At 36.2% G+C, this 19,771-nt stretch overlaps 1 protein-coding gene across 2 annotated transcripts in view; it reads right to left on the bottom strand.

The window, feature by feature from the left end:
• The window catches only part of EPHA6 (EPH receptor A6), an 898,848-nt gene that overhangs the window by 275,133 nt on the left and 603,944 nt on the right, over positions 1-19,771 (bottom strand). For both annotated transcript variants that reach the window (XM_037058993.1, XM_037058992.1), the window contains exons 8-10: positions 10,246-10,354; positions 4,883-4,953; positions 1,670-1,795 (exon numbers count right to left, since the gene is read on the bottom strand). In XM_037058993.1, the coding sequence (XP_036914888.1) occupies positions 1,670-1,795; positions 4,883-4,953; positions 10,246-10,354 (306 nt within the window). The remainder of the gene's footprint in view (positions 1-1,669; positions 1,796-4,882; positions 4,954-10,245; positions 10,355-19,771) is intronic.

A 19,771-nucleotide genomic window follows, 5' to 3' on the forward strand; every position in this document is an offset into this window, starting at 1 on the left:
GCACGGGTCCCTGCTAATTATTTAGCTGGCCCTTCTGGTAAAGAAGAGCTTTGAAAGGGACAAGGGATAATCAGCTCCCCTCTTTTGGCCTTGACTTAGATATGATACCTGGCTAGAATGGCTGTGCTTTGCTATGTTCTGCTCTGTCCAAAGTTTCACATAGATATCCTATACCTAGAGGTATAGGATACACTCCCTTGGAGATCCAGTTTCTCTTCTTGGTTTAGTAATTCATTCCCTCTCTGCACTTTTAGTTGCATGCATAGTTGCCTAGTCCCAGATTTTATTTCCAAACTCTCTTGCATTTGTGTGTCCACATTATTGTATTTGGACCATTGAGATGTGAATAGACATGTTTGCAATTTCCAGGTAATTGCTGTAAAGATAAAGGCAAAAAAACGGAACTCTTTCCTTATTCTTCCAGGCTAGAAGAGATAGGTGCTGGTGAGCCAGCTTTAACTACTCAGAGGAGGAAGAGGAGAAGAAACTCCATTCCTTTCAGACCTGAATGAAAACTCCCCCACCAGCATGGATCTCTCACCTTGAGTCAAGGACTTCAAAGAGAAATAAATATTCTGGTTTTTTTTGTTATTATAATTGGCTTAGACTCTGCCCTAAATAATATACAGAATACATTTTTGAAGGCTGATTCACAATAAATTTATGTTTATCCAGAATAGTTGAATAATACAGTGTCTTTAGTGTCTGAATATTCTACACATGGAAAATTACTAATTTACATTAAAATGATGTAAAACTATATTGATCCTGATATTATCCTCAATGATTCTCAGAACACTTCTGAATCTTGCAGAGCCTCAAGATCATCAATGTTAATACTAATTAGAGTATATATCTATAGATGTTGGGCTTTGAGTAAATCTATAATAACCTGTGACAAACTCCTTAAGTTACATTTTTAAAAATAGATTCCTGAATTACTTTAGTTTCATTGTAATTTATCTCCATACTGAAAGAAGACTATAAGATATTAAAAATAATGTTTATGAATTTTCTCATCATTTGGAACCTGAATTAAAGCACTTAAAATACTTTTAAAAAACAGCATTGTTAGAATGTACTGGGACATGGAGGACCTAAGCCACTGCCTATGCTGGAACAAAGAGGGTGGGCATCACCAGCTAAATACCAGGCCACGAGCATCCCCATTATCAGAAGCAACTGAGGCACAACCATGGGCGCCCCACCAGTTGAATCCTCACTGCCCGTCTTCTCCTTCAAGCTTTTCCCAGAGGCAAGGCCCACAAGTCTTCCAGACTTTGTGTCCCAAATCAGCCATCCCTGATCAGAGGACATTGTCTTACAAACACCTATACCCAGGACACATGGGGCAGATCAGCAGGGTGACGCACCCTCCCCGTGGGGTCTGCTACACAACCTTAAAAACCCTTCTCCCCTTTCCCTTGCTGCTGTAGTCTGCCTGGACTCAGCCCGTCTGATCGCAGTGCCCCACCTCAAATAAAAGCCCTTAATTGGACCTTTGTGGCTCCCTATCCTTTCCTAGCCACGTTGGCTACCTAACAAACATAACTTCTGATTTCTTAAAAATTTTCAATGACTAAAACTGCTAAGATTTAAAATATTTTATTGGTAAACCATTTAAACCATTAAGGAATCATATCGTCAAAAGTGTAGCCTTTATGGTTACCTGCCCCAATGACTCTCTCGATGCGAATCCTTGAGGGATCAATCTCCTTTGCAAATTCATGAACTGCTAGGGATGGGTCCTCATATGCATCTGGGTCTATGTAAGTTTTAATTCCTGGGAAGCGTACTGCAACAAAATAAAAGATTGGTTTAGTTTAAGAGCTTTTTTTTTTTATAATTACACATCTTGTGAATAGTGAATATTTAAAGGGAGGAGTCACACCGAAGTACTCATTCTTGTTAATTACTTCAATTCAATTCATTTTTCTTTTTCTGTCCCTCCCCAATCTGCCCCAACTCCATTAAAGCTTTGAGTACTTGGAATAAAATATTTTATTTGCTGTTAATATAAAATGACCTGGTGGTTTAATAAAAAGTAAACTGGCGGTTTCTAAAAGCACATTTTTATTACATTTCTGTAAAAAGTCTAATCAGCTCACTTACCTACCGACAACCCATCCATTTCACATCTGATCCAGCTCAGGGCACGGGGAGAATGAGGCATGGGCCTGTCCCCACCCACTTCTCACATCACCCCTGCTGCAAAGCAAGCCTGTTATTAATGTCCACCCAGGATCTTTTTGCTCTAATGCCCTAGGTTTTCCTGAACTTATGCTGGAGTCTTTTGGTCTCTCCCTCTCCAGAAACTCTTAGGCAGTAAAGAACAGACCCTATGGCACCGTGTCAGAAGATGAGGACAAATAATAGCCTTTTCCTGTGTTCTTGTAGTTGCTTCCATGGCCAGGCAGAATAAATGCTCCTGAGAAAAATCACCTGTCTATCCTGGAAGGAAGGGTAGGAATCAAAGGCACAAATCTGGTCATTGGCCGTGTAGCTGTTACTGTTTCTCTGGTGGGAGTGGGATGAGGGCAGTGCTCACTGCCCCTGGGCAGTTAAGGTAGGCATGGGGGGGGAGGCTGAGTAGAGTGGTTGCATATTCATTTGCAACTTCCTCAGTATCAGAAGTCACAGACTGCCTGTGGTTATTCCTCTATTTTGTTCATTGGTTTGTGTTTTCCACTTTAGATTTCTAGTTCCAGAAGGACAGGAGATTTTTTTTTGACACATCTTTGTATATTACCAAATACTTTGTGTATGGTTTTATAGGTAATCAGCACATACAAATCTTTTGGTTTTTGCATAGGTACAATATTAAATATAAATTATTATTGAATATGAATTAGTAAGGATTAAAAGATCAATGCACATTTGTAGCATAGTGGATAATATTTGGTTTTATTGTTTGTTAGACTTTGAAAGCCATACAATACTCTGAGGTAAGTGTTGTCTAGATTTCCTTAGAAACATACCCCTTCAAGAAAAATCTCAAAAGCAAAGATAATAAAGTAAGTTCAGAAGAGGTAAGGCAGAAATGCCCCTTTTTAGTGGTAGTTTGTTTCATGAGTTCTATTCCTGCTGCTGCTTTTATCACTCTTTGCCTACTGTCTTCTAGTGCTGGATGTGCACCCGTGAGAAGATTCGTACTTCTCAAAACAGCACCAGGGAACCTGAAAATGACTCTGGAATGCTATGCTTTTTTCACTTTGCAAGTTTTGGATTGGAGGAAAGGAGAACAGATCATCTATACCTCTTGCTTATAGTTTATACGATTTTTTAATAATTTAGTAGGAGCCGTGACTTCAATTTAAATACTATAAATGCAAATTCAGTGGCTACTACTAGATGATCAGCAGTATCTAACTGACAATATTACTTTAGGCACAGATATCAGGTATTATTTAGTAACTAATACATGGTTTTAACAATTCAACCAATCAATTATTTAAGGTGGTATACATTTCTAAGGAATAAATCGAGTAGTTAATATCACTTTTTTTTTTACCTTATAAACACAATATATGTAGTCAAGAAAAAAAACCCCAAACTTAGTTCTAATATTGACTCTCTAATTACTCACTGAACTTATCCAAGCCTTTTTAAAACATTGGTTTATCTTTCGTCCATCTCATGGCTGCCTCGGGTAGTTTTCATTGCTTCTTGTTGGGCCCACCTGGTTTAGTTCATGCAAAACTGCTAGTTGGAAAGGAGATCATAAATACTTCAGGAGCATCTCTCTCTTCTGCATTTCAGTTCTAAATGTCCTGCAGTGAATCTTAAGGTTACTCAGCATAAGCTATCTGTCCAGGTGTTTGGATCCAGGTTTCTGCATCTGTTCACAACATTTGCAGATCATTCCATGCCTGGTATCAGCCATCTCTTACCTGCCAGTGCAGTGGGCCTCAAACTAATTGCACAAAAGAACAACCTGGGATGGTTTGCTAAAAAATGCCCATGTCTTGGCTCTACCCTGGACCTTCTGAATCAGAACTTGGTGAAGATGGAATATTCTAATGCTGATGGTCCTTGGACCACTCTATGAGAATCGTGTGAGCCTTAGAAATAGTCCTAAATTATCCCTCTAGTTCATAATTTCCTCACTTATATCCCTTCCTTCCTCTGCGTGGTGATACAGTTTTAAAAGTCCCTTATTCATTTGGCTCAATATGAAGTAGAAGATGAGCTTAAATAGTTAAACAGCTTGCCTCACACATTATCTCTACACTGCGGTTAATTAGAGAACATTCCTTTCTTGTTAATTCAGCATCTCACTACAGAGGAATTGCCTTGACAAAGTAGTTTGCCACTTGGAGGTGGAGGTGAAGGTGGGCGTTGAGGAGGGCAGGGCGGCAATGATCAAACCAACTCTAGTGGTAATTATAGCTTGCTTGGGAAGAGATCCTGCAAATGGATATAACCTTGTAGTCAGCTCAAGGATTTCATACATATTCTAAGCGTTAAGGAGCTGATTTTCTTTTTTAGTGTTAATGAACTGCAAATTGATTTGTTGTATGTTTAAATGACAGTTCCTACAAGAAGGAATAACAATTCCATAATATTTCTGGGGCTAATGCTCCACTAAATGAAACCAACTCACGTGCTGGGGACATTGTGAATGGTAAATAACTAGATACAATCAGTCATCTTGTATTTTTAGCATATTCAGTCTGTCACATGTTTCAGCAAGCAGAATTAGGAGAAAAGCAATATCATTTAATGAGAAGCAGGTGCACTTTCCACTAACAAACCTGGAAACCAGATGAAAAGTTGGAGGTAAATTTTGTAGCTTTCTTAACTCACTGATCCAAGTTTACAAGGCACTCTTGACTTGCTGGAACAATATAAAATAATGGAAGAAAGTCACTTCACTACTTACAATGCCCATTCTGTAAGTGGTTTCGTCTCTTCTCTTCTGACTTCATTTTGGCCTTTATGTACCACTGGCACCTTTTAAAAAAGTAAACAGAGTCTTATTTTTAGAATATGCTGGATGAGAACCAAAGGCAAATAAAATACATATCACTCAAGGGCCCTTTCAAGAACATCTTTATAAAATGTGAAAATACCCCACAGGTTTTTTTTTAATATGTATCAAACAGTCCCAGATAAAAATAAAATACTCCCAAGTGGACTGATTGATCCAAAGGATAGGAATCTTAGAGAATATTTTATAATCAGCAATAAACATCATGTCTTTCCTTATATGACTTCTAATAGCTAGAGCAGTGAAACAAATTAAAAGTCAAAATGAATAAATGTTTGTGAGTCAGAATATTAGACATTCAGCCAACTATCTTCTAGTTACACTGCTAAATGGTAGAATTTTTTTTAATGCCAGAAACTTGGAGGAGGCATGCTCTGCTCGCTCTTGGGATGACCTGCCCCGAAGAACAGAAGCAGCTGCTTATCTCCCACGACTCCCTGAACATGAATAAATTCACCAACATCCGTCTGACATGACCGTTCCCCAAACTGCTAATTCCAAGTGGTTGGACAGAATACATCTGTGGCACATAGTCTGTTCCTCAAAGGTGAATGTTGCTTCAAATCCTGTGGCAAGTTCAGTATTTATTCAGAAATGTCTTACAGTTTTCATAGAATAATTCCAATAAATGCTCCCCTACCAAAGCGCTTAAGAGAGATTTCAAAATGAATTATTTTTATCTTATGCAATCAAAATCATTTCCCCTGGCATGTACAATGTTTCTGGTGTCATATAAACTGGAAGCATAAAAATTGGAAGTTAATAATTTAGAACAAACTTTTCTTCACTGTTCAATTTTCTACGTAGTATTCAAATTCTGCCTCAGGAAAAGATAACATTTGAGCCCATCTGTCAAGTTCATTAGGCCAAACTTGCATAACCTTCAAGGATTGTAAAGTCTTCTTTCCAGTTTGTCGTATTCATGTAAGGCGATATTTTGTTTTTAAAAAAATTTCATTTATTTTTAAAAGATTTTTGATTCCAGCTTACAGTCAATATTGTTTTGTATTGGTTTTAGGTGTACAGCCTAGTGGTCAGCCAATCATATACTTTATAAAGTGTCCGCCTGATAGTTCCAATAGCCAACACATACCCTACATAGTTATTACAATATTAATGACTCTATTTCCTATGCTGTACTTTACGTCTCTGTGACTGTTTTGTACTTCTCAATCCTTTCACATTTGCACTCAGTTCCCCAGCCCCCCGGGCAACCATCAGTCTGTTCTCTGTATCTGTGAGTCTGTTTCTATTTTGTTTGTCCATTTACATTGTTCTATGGATTTTACATATGCGTGAAATCATGTGCAGTTTGTCCTCTGACTGACTTATTTCACTTAGCATAGTAAGTTATAGGTCCATTCATGCTGTCACAAATGGTAAGATTTCTTTGTAATAGACAAGTAATATTTTGTTGACTATACGAACCACAGCTTTTTTATGCACTTATCTACTAATAGACACTTGGGTAGCTCCCATATCTTGGCGATTGTAAATAATCTTGCAACAAACATAGGGGTACATATATTATTTCAAATTAGTGTTTCGGCTTCCTTTGGATACATATCCAGAAGTGGAATTAGTAGGTCATAAGGCAGTTCCATTTTTGTTTTTTTTGAGGACTCTCCATACTTTTTTCCACAATGACTGTGCCATTTTGCATTTCCACCAACAGTTCACAAGGGTTCCCTTTTTCTCACATCCTTGCCAGTGCTTGTTTTTGATTTATTAATGATAAATAGCCATCCTGACAGGTGTGCAGTGATATCTCATCATGGTTTTAATTTGCATTTTTCTAAGGATTAGTGACTTTGAGCATCTCTTCATATATATTGGCCATCTGTATATCTTTTTTGGAGAAGTGTCTATTTAGGTTCTTTCCCCGTTTTTTAATTGGACTGTTTTGGCGGGGTGGTTGGTGTTGAGTTGTAAGAGTTCTTTATAAATTTTGCATACTGACACCTTATCAAATATGTCATTGGTGAACATGATGTCCCACTCAGTGGACTGTCTTTTCTTTTTGTAGATGATTTCCTTTGTTGTGCAAAAGCTTTTTAGTTTGATGTAGTCCCATTTGTTTATTTGTTCTTTTGTTTCCCTTGCCCAAGGAGATATACCAGAAAAAATATTTCTAAGAGAAACGTCTGAAATTTTTCCTTCCTATGTTTACTTCTAGGATTTTTATGGTATTGAGTTTTACGCATACATCCTAAATGCAGCTTAAGTTTATTCTTTTATGTGGTGCAAGAAGGTGGTCTAGTTTAATTTTTGCACCTGTCCAATTTCCCTAACTCCATCTATTGAATAGACTGTCTTTACACCATTGTACATTCTGGTCTCCTTTGTCAAATACTAATTGACCAATTAGGCATGGGTCTATTTCTGGACTCTGTATTCCATTCTGTTGATTATATGCCTGTTTTTATGCCAAGGCAATATTTTCTGATATGTTAATAAAATGCTTTCCCATATATGTATGCGCTATTTATATCATTTGCTGAAATACTATATGCTCCATGAGAAAATAAAAGCTTAACTCCTATTTTACAAATACATATAAATATAATTAAAAATTAAAAAATATGTATCCAAGCTTGCCATAGGTTGAATACAAATAAATGTGTCATTGAAATCAATTTCCATTATGAGTTAGAGTCATTTTTTAAATTGGGGATAAATGACACTGTTGTTTAAATAAAATCATACTTAAAAATACCCCAAAGTTTTTCAAAGAAACTTTCAAATAAGAAAATAAGAATCTTTCTGAATCAAATTGACCATCATGTCTAAATTATCACAATCTAGTTAACAATATAATTTGTGTCTTTGGAGTTAAGATCACCTTATAGGACTTCATTTTACTTTAATAATGGAATAACATTTCTAGGCTCCACATGGATTGTCTTCAAATTATGTGCCACTCCATGAAAAATAGAGTATTATCAAGATATTAATGTATCCATATTTATAATGCATATGCAGTACTTGTATTATAAATGACAATGAAAATAGACTTTTATTCTTCTACTTTTTTCTAATATCATTTATCAAATATGTAACAACCCACAAAATGTTGGCATTTTGCTTATTTAAATCTCACCAAATTGTCACAGTGACTTTACATGTACTGAAATGCTATTATTTTCCCTTCCTTCCTTTCTTCAGAGTTGCCTCATTTACCACTGGCACTTTTTTCCCTTTCCTAGGCATTGTTGTCTTTTAGTCCCTCTTCTTGCAAGAAAGAACTAGATAGGGTCAGATAAATTCTAACTTTAAAAAAAATAAGCAAACAAACTTAGGATTTATTCAGTAGGATGTGTAGGGTTTCATGTATTTATTTTAAATTTTTTAATAACCAGTTGTCCTCTGCTAGTGATTAAGAATTTTGCTATTTATAGGTTGTAGTATCGAATATTTTGCTTTCTACCGAATGGTTAGTTGGTTTAGAGACACCAAAATTTGCCTTCTGCCCACTGCAAAAGATGATTGTGTTAAAGTGTGATGATGGTGAGAAGCTGTCAGAGGTTAGCTTTTGGCATAGAGGGAGAAAAAGGAGAGTGCTGGAAGACGGTACCTGATGGTGGTGCCGTGGTATGCCCACTCTGGTACCCAGTGGTGGTGCCGTGGTATGCGCACACTGGTACCCAGTGGTGGTGCCGTGGTATGCGCACACTGGTACTTTTATTGGGTAACCTTATAATTGTTCCTACATTCTTTCATATGTGTGTATATCAATTGGGGATAAATGACATTGCTGTTACATATAGTTATAGCTAGTATTCTTTTATCAGCTAATTGGACCCCAGCAAAGCAATAATTCTGAGACACTGTTACTTACAAGAGACATACAATACCTGTTTGTATACATGAAAATTTTAAGTTAACATAGGATGAATGTGCCTGTTTTACAGTTCATTTCATAAAGAAGTCACCATTTCAACTTTAGCACACTGGACTGTTTATGTCTTTCTTTGATCCTTGGTAAGTTCTATAAAAGTGGGCTTGTTACGATTAAATTGGGTACACTTTTGATATGTGGTAATTACAATTTGTCAGGAACCTACACTTGGTAAGTACCTTCTAAGTACTGTCAGTTTATTGATCTCTAACCTTCATCTGCTGTCAAAAGTATAGATAACAATTTTAATATATGCATATCATCTGCCATTTTAAATAAATTTTAATAAATTATGTATATAAGTAGAATTTTAAAAATAAATAACACAAAGGTTGTTTCTAGTTCACTGAACTACTGCCCCCAAGGCAGTTATTTGTTACTTCTGCGCATTATGAAATACTAGAGTATTCCAGTACAGTGTACGTTAGCTGCAGTCAGCATGGATGCGCACTGTTTGACTGAAATTCTTAACATAGATTTAAGTCATGACATTGGTATTTTGGGGGATGTATATTTCAGATTATTGGGAAAACTCTCGAGGTGTCCCTTTGTTTCTCTATTGATAATCCAGAAGGAATATTCCACCTCTTGTAGGAATGAAAGTGTGATGATCTTATGATGTTCATAATTTTTGACAAAAGTCTGGGCCTAAAACCAAGGGTTTAATAAGAAGTAACACTTATTCTTTTAAATAATTTCATACTTATGATCTTCACTCATATCTCTGTATTGTCAGTATCTAGCAATAATACAGAGATGTGAATGAACACAAAATGTGTGAAATCTAAGGTTTAGATAGGTGAAGCTAGTCAGCTAGTCAGGATCAAAGTCTAGGTCTTTTGCAATGCTAAACGTATTGTTTCTTTAAATTCTCATCCATATTACTCTAAATTTAATAAATGTTGCACTTAAAATATCAATCAATATAATTCCAATATAGATCCTTTTAGTATTTAATATATTAAAATAATACATATCTATAACACTAAGTTTGCAAAGAATTTTCATATAAATAGTTTGATCTCTCTGTTAAATTTTCTTTAAATCCCTTTCATGGTATATTTTGATTGTAGTAAAGGAAAAACTGAGAATTAATTTATTATGGTAAGTAGAAATCTATCATTCACAGTTTTCTAAGTATTCTTATCAAGTCTCTGGTTGCTTCATTTCAGGGACCTGTTGATACAGAGAACTAGCCAGGGTGGTTTTGTTATGTGAAAGTTTGCTCTCAGAGTGAATCTTCCCTGATCCCTTTTTCTCTCAGGTGTGCTTTGTTCAGTTTAAAAACATTTGGGAAAAAGTGCATTAAAAGTGGTTGTTCTGAAATCTTGGAAATAATCTGGTATATGTCTGTTACCTCCCGGTGATTAAGAAGAACAAAGTAAGAATGACGAGGAGAGTGAATCCCCCAACAGCCGCGGTGGCTATCACGAGAATCTGCCCCTGCTCCGCCGCCATGTCAGAAGCTGAAACACAGATACAAGATTAAAATTTCCCTGGGTGACATTTTATTACCAAAATTACTTTATCACTTAATATATGCTTGCAAATATGGCATTGACTACCAAAAAGCCCATCATATTTGCCCATTATTGAGCACACAGGATGCAAGCCCAAAACATGGGCTGAGGACTAAAGTCATAATCTACAGCATAACCCTTTCTTCCTTTTTACAAAAATGCCAGTAAAGAGTTCTTAGTACCCGACCCGTTAAGATGAAATATGTGTTGAAAATTCAAATTTTTCAGCTAAATCAGTAGATGGATTAATGGGTTTTATTTATATAATTGCTAATTTGTTTCCTTGAATACTGACCAACAAACCAGGCTTTACACACAGTTTTGGTGCTTGTTTCCACAAAGTGGAAAAACTACGGTATAATTTGTTTTAAGAACGACCATCTTGCAAACTTGAAATCTATATAATCCTATTAACCAATGTCTTCCGAATAAAAATTCTTTATTTTTATTTTTTTAAAGATTTTATTTAATTATTTTTAGATAGAGGGGAAAGGAGGGAGAGAAACATCAAAGTGTGGTTGCCTCTTGTGTACCCCCTACTGGGGACCTGACCCACAATACAGGCATATGCCCCAACTGGGAATCAAACCAGTGACTCTTTGGTTCATAGGCCTGTGCTCAATCTGAGCTACACCAGCTGGGGCCCCAATAAATTTTAAAAAGTGAAGGAGAATAAAGATTTTCTCAGATAAAAAAAGAATGATTGTCTTTATATTTAATGTTGCTTAATTCAAATTTACTATTAAAAATTCCACCTCCACAGGACAAGGAAGTACATGCTAGTACTCAGATGTCTGACTGGCAGTAATTAAGAAAATGATATTTAAAAGCTTCCTTTATTGATGAAAAAACTATATAACATATGGCAACAACATATTGTTTCTCTCATTGACAAAATCGTATCTTAAAACTGAATTGCATCCTCCAGTCAAGATGGTGGTGTACACAGACATGGCTCAGCTTTTTGCACAACCACATGAAAATTACAACTAAACTATAGAACAAACATCAGAACTGTCAGAAATTGATCGAATGGAAGTCTGACAACTACGGAATTGAAAAAAAACACATCCATCCACACTAGTAGGAGCAGCGCAGACACAGAACAGGCTGGTCTCACACCCATGTGTGATGGATAAAAATTCTGTAGGGATATCACAAGAATTAGGACTTCCAGCCCCATCCCAAGCCCTCAGTTCCATTGACAGGAAGGTAAGTCCCCACAACTTCTGGCTGCAAAAACCAGTGGAGATGGAGTGAGTGGAAGAAACTTCGGGAGTTCCAAGCAGTTCCTCTTAAAGAACACAAACAAAGACTCACCTACTAAGACTCACTCCTCTGCTCCAGCACTAGGGTAGCAGCTTAAAAGGCACCAGTGGTATACAGGGAGGAACTGAAGTGTCTGGTTTCAAGGTGACCAGAGGCCATTGTCCCTTTTCTAACACCTCTCCCCACAGAGCTGGCTAGCTGGTGCCATATCTGCAACTCCATCAACCTGGCTAACACTGTTTGACCTGCCTTGGAGATAGCCAGAGACTGCCTCACCCAACTTAAGGGCTCATCCAAACTGCTTTTCCGTAAGAATGGCTCACCCAAGCTGCTTTTCCATAAGAATGGCTGCTTTTCCTGCTTCACAACTTCCTAAATCTTATCAGACAAGCAACAGCTGGTTTCAGTGAGCCTCAGGCCCAGAATAAGCAGTAGCCAGCCTAGAATCACAGCTTGGGTTTGCCTAGGCATCTCCAAGCCCAGCACAAGTACCAGCCATCTCAGATTGCTTTATATGCCTCAGCTGAGGCAGAGTGGCCCTGGACAAAACACAGGTGGGGGCTGACCTTGCCCTGCACCACCTAGGAAATCCCAGGGCCAGTGCACCCAGTGGACAGCTACAGACTACGCCGGAGCACCACCACTCTGCCCCTGCACAGCTGATCCTCCTGGAGGATAGAGATTGGTGGTCAGTGGTCACAGCCAGTCCTTGCAGGTGACTGGCCTAGATAAACTCCTCCCATTGATCTGTCAATAGCAATCAAGGCTCAACCAAAACGAGAGGGTGTACTCGGCCCACACAATGGGTGTACCTCAAATACTCAATGGGTGATAGGGGAGCCAGTGCCATTGGATCCTATAGGACACCTACTATGTTAGGCCACATTACCAAGACATGGAGGCAAAGCAGGTCTACTTAAAACATAGAAACAAACACAGGAATGCTACCAAAATGAAGAGACAAAGAAACATAGCCCAAATGAAAGAACAGATCAGAACTCCAGAAAAAAAGCTAAATAAAATGGAGATAAGCCGTCTATCAGATGCAGAGTTCAAAACATTGGTTATAAGGATGCTCAAGGAAATTAGTGAGGACTTAAACACCATAAAAAAGGGCCAGTCAGAAATGAAGGATATAATAATTGAAATGAAGAACAATTAAGAAGGAAAAAAGAGTACAGTAAATAGAGTGGATGAAGCTGAGAATCAAATCAATGATTTGGAACAGAAGGAAAAAAAACAACCACTAATCAGAACACCAAGAAGAAAAAGAATGTAAAAAAAAATGAGGATAGTATAAGCAACCTATGGGGCAACTTCAAGTGTTCCAACATTCACATCATAGGGGTGACAGAGGGAGAAGAGAAAGACCAAGAAATTGGAAACTTATTTAAAAAAATAATGAAAGAAAACTTCCCCAATTTGGTGAAGGAAATAGACATGGAAGCCCAGGAGGCTCAGGGAGTCCCTAACAAGATGGATGCAGAGCCCCACTCCAAGACTCATCATGATTAAAATGCTAAAGTTTAAAGATAAAGAGGGAATGTTAAAAGTAGCAAGAGAAAATAAATTAGTTACGTAGAAGGGAGTTCCCATAGGACTATCACCTGATTTCTCAAAGGAAACTGTAGCCTAGAGAGTATTGGCACGAAATATTCAGAGTCATGAAAAGCAGGGACCTACAACCAAGATTGCCCTACCCAGCAAAGTTATCATTTAGTATTGAAGGTCAGTTAATGAACTTCCCAGACAAGAGAAAACTAAAGGAGTTCATTATCACCAAACCATTATTATACAAAAATGTTAAAGGGACTAATTTAAGAAAAAGACGATTAAAAATTATGAATAATAAAATGGCAAAAAATATATATCTATCAACAACTGAATCTAAAAAACAAACTAAGCAAACAAGAAGAACAGAGACAGACTCCTGGATATGGAAAACATTTTGATGGTTGCCAGGTGGGGGTGGGTGTGGGAGAATGGGCGAAGAAGTGAGGGGACACAGAAGTATAAATACATAGTTATAGAAGAGCTATGGGGATATAAAGTACAGTATAGAAAATGGAGTAAAAGCCACAGAACTTAAACGCATGACCCACGGACATGAACAATGGTGGGGGGATTGCCAGAGGGAGTGAGGGGTGCTGGGTAGAGGGTGACAGATGAGGAAAAATCAGGGCAACTATAATAGCATAATCGATAAAATATAATATAAAAAACTGTATGGGCATATTTCACTAACCTTTTTGAAATCTTTAAAATATATTAATTCAATTAGTTCATTAGCACTTCTCTGTATTACTGAAGGTTTAGTTGGATATAATTTCATGGAATAGGATATGGGCAATTGCTTAACAACAGTGGTAAGAAAACTGAAGCCCAGAGAAGTTAAAGAACTTGCCTAAACTCACACACGATTTTTATCAGAATTCAGGCTTCTAGATGGTTTCATTTTTCCTTTCAATGCTATCAACTCATAGAAGTAACTCAGTTCATTGTCAGTGTTCTAAAATATTAATTCAATCAGTCCCCTTAATGTCCTTTAGCTTGAATAAAGCTTGATTTTTATTTTGATCACCATAAAAATTCATTAATCTAACCAGTTATATGCAGGAAATAAAAGCAAAGAAAGAATATAACTGACAAGCAAACCACTTAATACTCTACCATATTAGTTTATTAAACTTGAGTACTTTAATGCTTTCACAAAAGTAGCTCTTTCTCTCAGAATCAAGTATGCAAATTTATATCCAGGGTAATAACTTCCTCATAAAAATGGCATATCTACTAGAGAATATCTGAACCATAAATGTTATTTTTGAGTCAGTGAGAAACCAGTCACAGCATTTAAGATGCCTGTGAGGAAATATAAATGTAAATAAAAACAAAAGTCATTTATGTTCAGTTTTCAGCGAGAAATGTATTAAACTTTGGAATTAGACTTTAGTCACTATGATTTACTCAAGATATTTTTGGTCAATTTATTTCAATGTTGAGTTTGCAATCTGTACAGACACAAGTTAAATAGTTGCATCTTATCTGATATATAATATAGTAAATTTTTTATTAGGTCCTGACAATTTCCTAATCTCCAAATAGCATTGATATCATGGAAATTAATGTTTGCTCTAAAATGTCACATTTTCTCATTAAAAATTATTGAACAACAAATTGTAAGAAATAGATGTTATAGAAAACAACATTAACTTTTTGAAGATAAAGTAAATGGCATTTAAACAGCAAACATTACTTACTTAGCAACTGCTACATTTGTGAAATATATGATATAGTTCAAGAGTTTTAAACCTGGAGCATATATTCTCATGGTAGCTAGGTAACAAGTAAATTATTAAGACCATGTATTCAAAGTTCAGATGGAGGAGAAGATATGTAATTGGGTGCCTTTTGAAAATCAGATTACCTTGTTATAAAAAATTATGTTGTTTTACTTAAATAATAGCTCGGTAAACTGCTCATTTTACCAATATATCTTCTTTTTCACTCTTGTGATTACACATTTATGAACTGTGCTTTAGTTAAAATTTTAATTAGATGACAGAATATTAAGTTGTGATATTTTGAAAATATCTATGTAGTCCTATCTAATTTCTTAAACCTCTGTGCTAGGAATTCTAAATCCTAATCTCCTTTGTAGAGAATAATAATATAAGTACCTGTCATTTGAAAATAGGAGTGCATAATGTGATGCATTATTATGCTGTGAGTACAAAGCTATGAATGATAGGCTGAGATACTTATGAAAACATCATCACCACCACCATCAACAGCAGCCACTATTTTTTTAATAGCAAACTATCCTCTAGCACTATGCTTAGTGCTTCAAGTTCATTACCAAATTTATCTGCACAATAGTCTTAATAGGTAGGCTCTATTATTATTCCTAGTTTAAATGGTTATATATATTACTTGCCTAGAGTCATACTTCTTATATGCAGGAAAGCTGGCAATCCAACCCTGCTCTGTCAGGTGCCAAGCCTATACTATTTACAATACATTATACCAGCATTTTCACTAACAGCACAGCTAACTGGACCCAGCTCTCTTTTTGTGTGTCCTGCAGCAATCGCAGCCTTGCTTGGCCTTGGTTTCCTGTCTATAAAACACAAATTTTAAATTAAATATCCTTGTCACAATATTTAAGAGTGATTTTACTATGATATTGTGTCACAGATCTGCTACTTGATATTGAGTTCTGTCCAAAACATCCATTTAGATGACTGGCCCATGCCAAATGGTCCTTAATATACGGTTATATTTGGTCCTATCCAGAATGTCTGTGGAGACATTTGTTCATGATTAATTAGATCATACATTTAACTTGTTAAAATTTTGTTTACATTATTTTTTATGATTCACATTCTAAGACTGGATGTTTTGGACAGGACCAAATATACTCAAGGACTGAATTTCAAGGACTTTTGGCATGGACTCAAGGTCTCTGGATGTTTGTATGGGGCCAAATGTCAACAATGTTTTGGTGTGAAGCAATGCTTCTGCAGGACCAAGTGTTCTGAAAGAGTGTTATATATTGAGCTACAATTAAATATAGGGGAGAATCAGATTTTCCATGTGAAAATAAGAGGGGCATTCAGGACATGCTATAGCTCTTGGTCTCAATAGGAATAATTTCTGCCTTCTTGTCATATTGGTGCTGGTCAGTCACAGATCTCTATCTTTATCTCATGATAAAGTCCAAAGCCCTTAATTTTTATAACAAGGCTCTCTATACAATGGCTATAGTATATACCTCCAGATTCATCTCTTATCATTCTCTAACCATGCTGAATTTTTCCAGTTCTTCGAATGCCAAATTTGCTCTCATGGTGAATTCCTATTCAATCATCCTACTGAACACCACATCATTTGTGAAGCTTTTTTTCCAGTTGTTTGGTTCGGGTTAGGTCCTCAGTCATGTATTCTCATAGACCGTTGTATTATTTCTACCAATAAATTTGTATCATGCTTTTTGAAATCGCTATTTGTATAATCTATCTTGTCAGTTATGGACTTTATTCACTGCAGTACCTTTAGCAATGGCATCCCCTCTCCTAGTGTAATTAAGAAGATCAATCATCCTGGTTTATTGGGTGGGCCAAATCCAAAGATGAGTATCCCACAAGGAACAGAAGAAGAGAAGATGAAGGAAAGTTCATGTGAAGACAGAGGCAGAGACTGCAGTTATGTAGCTACAAGCCAAGCAACACCTGGAGCCACCAGAAGCTGGAAGAGGCAAGAAGGATTCTCTCCTAGAGTTTTAGGAGAAAGTACTTCTGGCCTCCAGAACTGTAAGAATAAATTTTTGTCATTTCAAGCCATGAAGTGTGCAGTAATTTGTTATAGGAGCCCTAAGGTACTAATATAGTATAGTAATACCTTAATAAATATTTGTTTGAGTAAATGAATTGAATAATTGTTTATAGTGGATGATTCTGGTAGGAAGAGCTCAGATTAACCTATGGGGAATCTGTATCCTCACTTTCTACTTGACATTACAGAAGAATTGCCCTGAAGGTAACTATGCTGTGCGTGTGAAGTAAGTCTACCCAACATAATTTTAATCAGAAGAATCTGTATGCTCGAAGATAATGCTTCCCAGAAGGCAGTGGCTACTAGAAAGTACAGACTTCTACATTTAATCAGATCGAGTAGATTAAGTTTAGAATGTGAGTCTAAGGTTAAGAACTTCTTAGTTCATCCAACAAATGTTTATTGAGCACCCATTACATGGCAGGCACTGGAACAGATGCTGGGGGTACCACAAGGATCAACAAACACTGTTACTACTCTCCTGGATTTACAATTCACTGTGGAAGACAGACAACGAACGAATAATCACAATTGTAAGAACTGTTACAAAGGGAAATTTTAGGGTGCCCTGGAAGGGAATAAGCAGCCCTTGGCAGTGAGTCAGCAGGGCAGGAACCTAGAAATACAATGTATTGGAAGGGTGAGGAAGAGCAGCGCAGGGAGGAAGAGCAGGAGGGGGTAGTTGTTCCTTGCTTAGAGGCCTCAAAGACTTGCTTAATTTAAAAAGACATATTTAGAAAGATAAACCATAAAGTTATCTACCAAATGGATTCTATAAATATACAGTATAGCTACAAATTCCTCTGTCACGAAAACTTGTTTGTTAGCACCATCTATTCATTTTTAAATCCTGAAAAGATGTTTTGTAGGATAAAATGTATACTATAATTTACTCACATTAAGTTACACCATAGAGAGCAAACCTCATTTGTAAAAAAAAAAAAGAAATAAAATCTGCATTAAAAAAAGAAATGTACTTGTGACTAGTAGATTGAAAATGTCCCTTTGTTTAATGGAATACGGTTGTAGTCTCAGAAAAATATAAGTATATTAAAATGACATACTTCATTATGTGGATTTGGAAAGAAGCACACTCCCTTAAGTGGAAGCAATTTCCAAAAAGAGCTGCAAACTTGTTACTAAACAAAGATTTAGCATCCAGCCAATGCTTTGCATAAGTCAGAGTGACATGAGGTTTACTTCCTCACTTCTATTTGAAGAGAAAAAAAGTGAAGTTGTTTACTTGGACCCCAAATACTTTGTAAAAAGATAAAAAATAGATTTAATACTTCCAGAAAAGTTTGAGAAAAAAAAGCATTTTGATTATTTTTAACCAAAGAAGCTTCTTATATGGAAGCATAAGATTTTGTCCCTATGTAATCAAGATTATTTTAGTTTATACAAAGTTACATTTCAAAATCCAATCTGTTATTTGTATCCTGCGTCATTTTCTGTGGAATAGCTTCTTAAAGTTAGCTCTTTTCTCTTGTGAACATCTTTTTAAAGTAATTGAAGATGGCAGTTATTTTGGGGGGGGAGAATAAAGTATTTCTCAAAATGATGTCCAGTGAATAAACTGCACATTTGCTTCATATTCATATGTTATATTTATGATTCCCAATTATTGACAAAATATAAAAATTTCAAATGATATTATCTCATCATTTCTCCAAAGAGATTTTTTAAATCACAGAAGAAATCTCAACACAGTGATGGAATGACAATGCTCAGTAAATTAAATTAATCTTAAGGTATTTGACCAGCAATACAGGAAATCCTTAGCATTTTTTTTTTCAGGACAAAAAATTTCCCTCTCAGGTCATCTATTGTATTCAGGAATGGTGTAACCACATGAAAGAAACTCCTATAAAAAGATATCATGATATATAATGGAGACTAATCAATCTATAAAATCTCAGAACATATATATGGTAATATGGACATAAAAGTATAAGATATGAATGAAAGCTGAAAAAATATTTGTCCTAGATGAACATAATCTTGTGAGTTTGTAGATAATGATATTTTCTTGGTTGCCTGGGCTTGAAAAGTGACATCATTGATTTTACCTTTCCCTACAACCCCACTTTCAGAGTCAGATCTTTATCATGTCTTATAGTATCTTGTGATTACCATAGACAGAGCCTCATTTTGGGTATTGGCCTCATATGAATAGGTTAGTTTTATAATTTTCTACTAGACTTCCTTAGTACAATATCTCTTCCTGATCCATCCCACATTGTATGGCCAGAGTAATATTCTTTAGAATAATAAACAAGAATGTTCAGAGCCTTCTCCATTGCCTAGAGGGTAGAGGCATCCCATTGCAGGGGGCACATCATTCTTACAGATGTCCAGGCCTGAAGTCTCATGCAATTCTCTCCTTTGCCTTCAGGTTGATTATGAACCTTGTCATTCTTAAATTTTAAGTATATCTGAGATCCAACCCCATTTTATCCTATCCCCACAGCTACTTAGCTATTTTTTTTTAGTTCCAATACTCATCATATTTTATGCATTTCAGTTCAATTATGTGGAATGCAATGGTATATTCAGTAATGTTAATGCTTAAAATTGCTCTAGTTACACAAGTGATCCTTACACATTTATATATTGGCATTTAATGTATTCAGAGATAAGTTAATAGAGTGAGCAAAAATTTTTATTCATATATCTCTGCCTAGGCTTTGAGTGGAATAGGTATTTAAAGAAAACAGTGTTGTCATGGCATAGTATTAACATTATTATTTTACTTTCCTTCAA

This window comes from Sturnira hondurensis, unplaced genomic scaffold (assembly GCF_014824575.4).
Source record: "Sturnira hondurensis isolate 20B ecotype Veracruz unplaced genomic scaffold, ASM1482457v3 Scaffold0010428, whole genome shotgun sequence".
NCBI lineage: Eukaryota > Metazoa > Chordata > Mammalia > Chiroptera > Phyllostomidae > Sturnira > Sturnira hondurensis.